The sequence below is a fragment of the Varanus komodoensis genome, unplaced genomic scaffold (assembly GCF_004798865.1).
Source record: "Varanus komodoensis strain SLA01 unplaced genomic scaffold, ASM479886v1 scaffold32, whole genome shotgun sequence".
Lineage (NCBI taxonomy): Eukaryota > Metazoa > Chordata > Lepidosauria > Squamata > Varanidae > Varanus > Varanus komodoensis.
In genome coordinates, this window is record NW_025335798.1 from 3,939,881 (window position 1) to 3,948,139 (window position 8,259).

The 8,259-nt window shown below is 45.9% G+C and overlaps 1 protein-coding gene across 1 annotated transcript; it reads left to right on the forward strand.

Annotated features, from left to right (window-relative positions):
- Window positions 1-2,832: 2,832 nt before the first annotated feature.
- Window positions 2,833-4,912, forward strand: LOC123027491 (C-X-C chemokine receptor type 2-like). Its single transcript, XM_044438419.1, has 2 exons — window positions 2,833-2,898; window positions 3,797-4,912. Exon 2 carries the CDS (start codon window positions 3,818-3,820, stop codon window positions 4,910-4,912), a length of 1,095 nt encoding a protein of 364 aa, XP_044294354.1. The 5' UTR covers window positions 2,833-2,898; window positions 3,797-3,817.
- The last annotated feature ends 3,347 nt before the right edge of the window (window positions 4,913-8,259 follow it).

Genomic DNA, 8,259 nt, shown 5'->3' on the forward strand with positions numbered 1-8,259 from the left:
GAAACCTGAGGCCTGCATAATAAACTCGGACTACTCTTCACAAGTATGTTGTGCTCCTGTGGTGGGTATTAAAACAAAAGCAACCAACCACTGGGAAAAATGGTTTAACAAATAATTATATAGTACCCTTATATTATGCAATGGTTGAATTCTCACATGATGACAAGCCATGATTGAAATCATGTAGGCATGGCTTGTCTTCATTTATTTATTGGCTGTTTATTCCACCACATTAGCCAATAAGGCTCCCTGAGTGTTGTGTGTGAATTCAGCATCCCTGGTGAAGCATGACATGTTTCTCCATGAAACCAGGTGGAGAAACAACCGTTTCTTGTAAGGTTTCTACACTTCACCACGGCTTGCCATTTTGGGTGACCCCAGCTACAATGTTTTCCCATAATTTGCACATGTCTGCCATCAGATTTGGCAGTAATAGCAGCCACAGCTGCTGTGGACACTCTAGCCTCCGTTTTTCACTGTCCTGGTCCTCCTAGCAACTGCATTGGGTGCGGGCATCCACCTGGAAATACCCAGGATCTCCCCAGTCATCTTCTATCTGCCTCAAGCGCAGACACGCTGTTCCCCAGCATGCTCTGTAACAGTGTCTGCACAGCAGTACAGCTCTTCCCAGGAGCTGCCCTGTGGACCATTCATGTTCCCACTTTCTACCAAATCTCAATGCATTAGTTAGTTTTTCCTGTCCTCCCTCGTGGAGTCGGCAGCCTTTGGCCCAGAGGCCCTGGCTTATATGTTGGCATACAAAAGGGGTGGGCCTTGCCTAGCAGAATTCATTACTGGTAGAGTAGTCGTGGTCATTTTATACCATAATATGTCCCATGAGGATCAAGAGAGTGTGTGCAACCTTGACGAGGAGTCTGCAGGGTTGATCCATTTCACTCCTTGTCCTAGTGATTGCAACGGTTACTTCCTCTGAGGCAACCATTTTGCACGATCTCCAGCTCTATCACCCTACCCAAAGATATAAGCCATAGGTGCTTAGTTATGAGAAAGAAGCATAGAGAAGTACAGGCAAACTTTCCTGGGGATAAAGACTCCCTCACCAAGCAGCCTGGGAGTCATCAAACACACAAGCACAGGGGGCCTGCAAGAGAAGATGCAAAGTTCAGTGGGTTGAATGGCTGATGTTCTCAGCAAGCTCAGGGGTAGATACATTTCCAAACTCCCTAGGCACATACCCTGACTGTGAGAGCACATGGCTTCCATGCTCATGTCTCATGGGTGTCTCTTCCTCCTTCAGCACATGATGGTGCCTCCACCTAGAAAAGAAGCTGGTTAGATCAGAGAGAAACTGATGTGATCCAGCATTCTGTTTACCTCCGTGGCCAGCCAGATGCCAATGGGAAGCTCACAAGCAGGACACGCCTTGCTCCAGTGGTCCCTGGAGACTTGGGTTCAGGCACACACTGGCTCTGATCCGAAGGTCACATTGCCGTCATGGCCAATAGCCCCCAGATGCCTTCTCCTTGATGCACCTGTCGATTCCATGGTTATGCCCCCTTTCATGGGGAACCGCCTTGCCAAGAATTTTATGATTTTAAAAGTGAGCATGCAAAAAATGAGGAACCCACATTGTTTGTATGTTCAATGCAAATGAACAGAAAAGCTACCCCTCTCTAATGCAGGCATCGAGTTGATTTTCTGCTGACAGCCACTCTTATGGAATGATTTCTTGTGGCTCAGCTTGTTAGGATTTTGCTTCCAGCAATGTTCTTTTTTCAGCTCTCCCAATCCTGGTAGTGTTGGGAAAATTTGGGTAAATCCTGTCTGAAAAGCATTACTCCTGTGTGCCTTTGCACTGTGGGATCAAATCCTGTCTTCCTTCTCAAAACCAAGCTGTCACTGTTTAAAATGGCATTCCCCCGTGCTCCTTTCTCTCACCTTTAGCTGTAGGCTATAGCAGACAGGCCATTTTAGCCCAAATATCCATTGTAAATAGTCATTGTTGGAATTCAGTTTACAATAATCTTTTGATAGTCCAGAGGGCTTTATGTGCCCTGATCATGCAGAATGTTTAGAGTCGAGATAAGGTTCTGAGCTTATCATGAATAGTTTCTAGTAGCTTGAATTTGCACGTCTGAGCAGACCTGGAGATGGGTTCAAGTGTCAATACAGACACTTAGAAATATTTTAATCTCATTGTTACAGTGTGATTGACTGACATTTCTTTATCTGTTCTGTATGTGATGACCTCAGAATCTTATTCAAATCTCTGCATTCTGTCATCAATTGCCCTGTACCTGTGTACCTATAAATGCCCTATAATGGTATTGAAGCTTTGCAGTAGAGTTCATCTCTGCCTGCCTGGTAATGCAGCATGCATTATCGTGAGTGTACCGTGGGAACCTTGGGGTAAATACAATAAAGCCTCAGATAGTCTGGACACTTGGTCTTTCCCACGAACCCGAGTTTTATTCCCTCTTCTCAAATTGAGATTCCGGGATTCTGACAGTAGGCAATTGTTACAGAAAGTGGTATTAAACTTTGCGTCCTATAGGCTCTGCTAGGATGAATAATTCATGCTGACTATTCCTACAATTGATTGAGTTGATTCATCCCAGATTGCAAGCAGCCCCTGCCTTTCCAGGATCAAGGGGGCATTTCAGGTAATCTATTTGCTCACACCATTGGGCTTTGGATAGAAACCTGTACTGGAGAATCCACAGGTACAGAGAGGATTGAGTGTGGCCACCTGCAGGTTGGGTGAGCAGTTTCCTGTTTTCATCTTACTCCACTCACTTCTGAAGAAATACAAAAGAGGCACTGATGTTATTCTTTGTGCACTGCAAAGGGAAGTTTGGCAAGGGCCGCTTCCTTAGAGAAGAAGGTAGAACTTTGGCATCACAATTTTGAGCTGTCTGAAGGATTATCCAAAGGCAGGTAAGTGGTCAAGGCTGGCTAGAGATATTTCGCTACCTGAGAGAAGGAAAAGGCAATGCTCCCTCTCTGTTCCACTTACAGGAGCCAGCTGGACTGGCTGATGAATCTTATTCAACTCAGAGGAAGGGATCGTGTTTTCCAGACAGTGGGCTAATTCAGGGGGCCAAGGAAAAGTTGTGGGGGCCTACATTGCTTTATTCTCCGGTAGAAAGAAGCAGCTGGGGGAGGGGGGGGTCAGGAGGTCAGACCAGGCCTGCCCTGCAGCACCCAACACCTGGGGTGATTCCCTCACTCTGCCTAATGCCGAGGCTGAGCCTAACTCCCTTTATTCAAAAGCAGGGTTGAGTAGGAGGAGAAGAAAGAAAGAGTAAGATATTAGGACCAGTGGAACGATGTCTCATATTCTGTGAGCTAAAGTTGTTAATGTGCTCCTTCTGCACTTCCAAGTGCAATTGCCTGAGAGGGCAGAAAATGAGAGTTAAACTATTACCACATTTTGATAGGACTGGCCATGTCAAAGATGCCTCTGGAGTGCGTGTCATGACAGCTGTGGAAGGGCAGGGTCCTTTTCGCATCCAGCCCTATGATTGGTATTGTTAGGGCTCATCCAATTGGCACTAGGTATTGTGTTGTGGAAGGAAACTGAATTTGATGACTAGCTGGTTCTTTTTAGAAGCACATTTCAGTCATTCTATCACGCATAAGCTAATGATCCTCCCAACACAAAGATTCAAGGTACTGATGTTGTAATTTTACCTGAATTTACTCAAGGATTGTGAGAAGTGAAACAAATGGCCTTCCTTAACCCATTGAAAAATGACTTGATACATTTATGATTTGTATTGTTGCTTTTAATGACAGTCTTCATGAGTCTCATTTGGCTTCATACTTTAATTAGGACAAGAGCACTGCCTCCAGCATGGGAGAAGTATTCACATTTGATGGGAATTTTGATGACCTCCTAGAAAACTACAGTTATTTTTCCACTATTGATCCCTCCGGCATAGACGAAGCTGTCATTTCTGGAGCAGCACCCTGCAAATCTGAAGTAGTGACCACTGGACTCAAATATGTGACAGCATTAATCTATTGCCTGGTGTGCCTTCTGAGCCTGTTGGGCAACTCACTGGTGGTGCTGGTGGTCACTTATAACAGGGGAAACCGGTCTGTTACTGATATCTATCTCCTGAACCTAGCCATCGCTGATCTTCTCTTTGCCCTCAGCTTGCCCATATGGGCCGTTTATCGAGCTCATGAGTGGATCTTTGGCACTGCCATGTGCAAAATTGTCTCCACCCTCCTGGAGGTCAACTTCTATAGTGGCATCCTCCTGTTGGCCATTATCAGCATTGATCGCTACCTGGCCATAGTTTATGCTACTCGAGCAGCCACTGAGAAGAGGCACTGGGTCAAGTTTGTTTGTGTTGGCATCTGGCTGTTCTCCTTGCTCCTCTCCCTCCCCATCATCTCCTCCCGTGAGGCTTTTCAGTACTCAGATCCCCCTCAAATAGTTTGTTATGAGAACATTCAGGGAAGCAAAACATCTGACTGGAGGGTGGTGCTGAGAATCCTGCCACAGACGTTTGGCTTCATCATCCCATTGATCATCATGCTCTTTTGCTATGGGATGACAGTGCACCAGCTTTTCCAGACCAAGAATAGCCAAAAGAAGAAGGCCATGAAGGTCATCCTGGCTGTGGTGCTGTTCTTCCTGGTGTGTTGGCTGCCCTACAATGTCTCCCTGCTTGTTGATACCTTGTTGAGGACTGGTGTTATTGCAGACAGTTGTGAGCGCCGTTCTGTTCTTGATAGAGCCTTTTTAGGTACGGAGATCCTGAGCTTCACTCACAGCTGCATCAACCCCTTCATATATGCCTTCATAGGGCAGAAGTTCCGAAACAACTTCCTGAAGATCTTGGTCGCCCGAGGCCTCATCAGCAAAGAAATCCTGATTAGGTACAGAAAGGGATCTACCTTCTCATCTACTTCTGGCAACACCTCGACGACCCTTTAATTGCAGTGCTGAAGGGAGGTAGGTAGCTAAAAAAGACACAAACAGTATTGGGATGATCCAGTCTTAGTAGACTTTAATGTTCAGATTAAGTTGATGACACTGATGCCTCCAAAACTGTGGTTGCCAGTTGTGGCCTTGACAAATTCCCACCTGTATCTGATGATAGTGGATAGGGTTCACCTCAACAATTTTGTTTCAAGTGCTCCAAGAAAAAGGAAAGTATATTCTGAACAAAAAAAGACTACCAGTGTACAGAGAGAGACTACAGTGACTAGGCTTGCATGACATGACAAGACATTGTGGTTTGCTACCTCTGGTATGTTCTTCTGTTGTGCAACCTGGACCTATTTCCCCAGGTTGACCTGTTATTGGGTGTCAAACCATGGGTTCTTGTAGGAATTGTTGTACAACATGAGGGCTTCCCATGTTGTTCAAACCCAGGTGGCTGAAACCATGTCCCATACAGGAGATTGTCTACAGAGCCTTTTGGTGAAAAATGGCCAAACCCCCTTGCCACTCTGGCCAAGCACTTCCTGACTATCTCCAGTACCAGCCTCCCCAAAAGTGCCCAAGGGGTAGTTAGAGGCAGCTGGCACTGGCTTTCTTGACTCCCTGCCGTGAATATGAGCAATTCTGGGTTTGTTGATATCAAGGTAGCTTTCAAAATCCCCATTTTGGCAGTGCCTGATGGCACCTTGGATGGGCTACCTTTAAAAAATGTAAAACAACTTTTCTGTCCCTCTTAATTTTAGCAAAGATTTGTGATTTTTCTTTTTTTTGGTCCACACTCCCCCCCCACCTCCCCCAATACAGACCATTCGTCCATCTCTGTATATTTTCCTGCTAATGTTAAAAAAGCCTTTGACTGCTCTCAAAGCTAAACTGCTTCAGTGAATTGGGGCAGCTTACACTTCTGTGTGTTTCAGACTGGCAATACCTTGGGAACAAGTGCAAAAGTGAGGGCACCTTTGGGCAGGGCTTTTTTTGTCATAGAATGCACCGGAACTGTGTTCTGGCACCTTTTTTTGACATTTTCCCAAGTGATTTTGAATCACCCTGTTGGGCATAGCAGGTTGGCAGCAAAAATAATTAAAATACTGCTTGCGGGCAGCTTGTGTGTTGGCGCTGATTGTGAGGGCACTGCTCGGCTTGGGGCGCTGCTCGGCTTGGGACCGGTCGTGTGGTCGCGCGCTGAGTGCTTATTGCCGGCGGCGACCATTATGTTTATGTGTGTGCAGAGTGACTGGCTACGTGCAAAAGGTAAATAAGTTCTGTATTTCAAAAAAAGTTGGTGAATTGAAAATCTTTTTTAGTGTAAAAGTGTGACCCCAAGACGTGAGTTCCGGCACTTTTGTTTTGTTTTTTTTACAAAACAAAGCACTGCCTTCGGGGGACATGGGTCCGCCCAGCCTCCCCAGGGATCTTGTTGCAAAGGGAAAGAACCAGGCTGCCTCTGCGGGACCTGGCCAAGCATTTTTAGTGGAATTGTCCCTCTTAATTTTTCTGAATATGTATCACGTGTAGCTGCTTTGAATGAGACTGCACTGCCTGAACAAAGAGCTTGGAAGGTAACCAGGCATGTATCCTTGGGGGCTTCCGTATGGAGAATTCCTTTGCACTAGCAAACAGATCCTAGTGCAGCTGCCCCATTTTCCCCCCTCCTTAATGCATTTTCCACATTAGGAGACAAGTTAGAAGAAATGGCAAGAGAACATGGAAGGGTCATGAGTAGCCCATTCACCAGACAGCTGCTGGAAGAGTCACAGCTGGTCCCAAAACAGCCATTTCATAGAAAGGCCAACCAGTGAGACTAAAATACATCAGCTTGCCCGAAAACCTGAGTACAAGGCAGAGCTGAGACTAAGGCTCGAGGCACAAATGTACTCTCCCCTTCCCCTTTTACAGGATCATCTTCCACATCCACTTGTGTTCTCATCCCACATCATCAGCATGCAAGATCCACTCACGCAGACATTGCCTTCTCTCTCCTGCCCCACTGGCCCTCAAATGCTTCCACAGTCTTCCCTCTGGAGCATCCTTCTCACACTCAGTATGTTTTCATCATAACCATCATTTTAAAATCATATATATCAGTTGGGACTTTGGATGTGTGGCAGGGGTCTCTGTGGGTGTACGGTCCCCTATTGCCTAACCCTAGCTTGGCCAGTCCCCATAGTAATTTCCCTGTATCCAGGTGCATTGACCCATGAAGCAAAATCCAGTCTGTGGGCAAAATCCTTCCATGGCTGGAAGCTCCAGATCTTCTCTACAGGGATAGGTCCAAAGGCTTCCATTGTTCCCCTCAATGGACTCGTCACATCCAGAGTGATGGTGTTTGCTATGTCAAACAGGCTCAAGAGTGCCAAAAACCCGCTCTCTCTAAAGCAGGAGGGGGTTATTTCTAGACCTGAACATTTGGAGAGCCAGCAGTTGTGGACGTCTGCACTAAAGGATGTGATTGAGGAAGCAGAATTCACAGAGGACAGTCTGCCATTAGCTGGGCACCTTGCTCAAGCAAGGCAAACCGGCTGGCCAGGCTGATGAGGAGATGCGGAAGGGCCATGCATAAGGTGTGCAGCAAAAGCAACGATGGGAGTTGTGGTGCTTTCAATATGGAGAGGGTTTTTTTATTTTTATTTTTTTGGTAGCATGAACTTTGTGTACTCACACACACACACACACAAGGGTGCAAAAAGGGTTTGAAAAGATAAAGGGTGAGACCAAATGGTCACTATAAAATGGAAAAAGTTCCATTTGTGACCTGTCCTGGTTGCTAAACGGACTATGAATGCCATTGATAAAAGGAAAGCATTGAACCCAATGTTCGGAATAAGCCTCCTGCAGACAAAAAAAAAAAAAAAAAAAGACGTTATATTCTGTGATCAAGACAGGATCTCCTGAAGCATTACAGAGCTGAGACACCTGGAATGTTTACTAGCTGCCTTTCGATACAAGTCTCCAGATAGGGACACTTAACACAGCAGGAAGATACAGAATGAAGCAAAGGATTCTGGGTGCTATGCCGAGGACTTCTATTCCATTGTTTGACCTTGCATGAAAGGTTACAGATCTTTTCTGAACAAGCAAAGAAAGCTACTGTCTGGCCTACAGGAAGACACATTTTCTTTATCAATTTAGTCGGGTGCAAGGCAATATTAAGAATGCCCAAGGGATGACAAAGCAGTTAAATGAAGCACAAGTTGCTTTGCCTGTGACACTCTCAGTGCTTGCTTTTCTGGATGCCTGCATGCTGGCTCCAGTACTGGAATTTGCTGGAGAACATGGACATGATAGTGCATGCGATTGTGTTTACATCCTACTTGTGGCTTTCCCACAGCCAGCTGGTT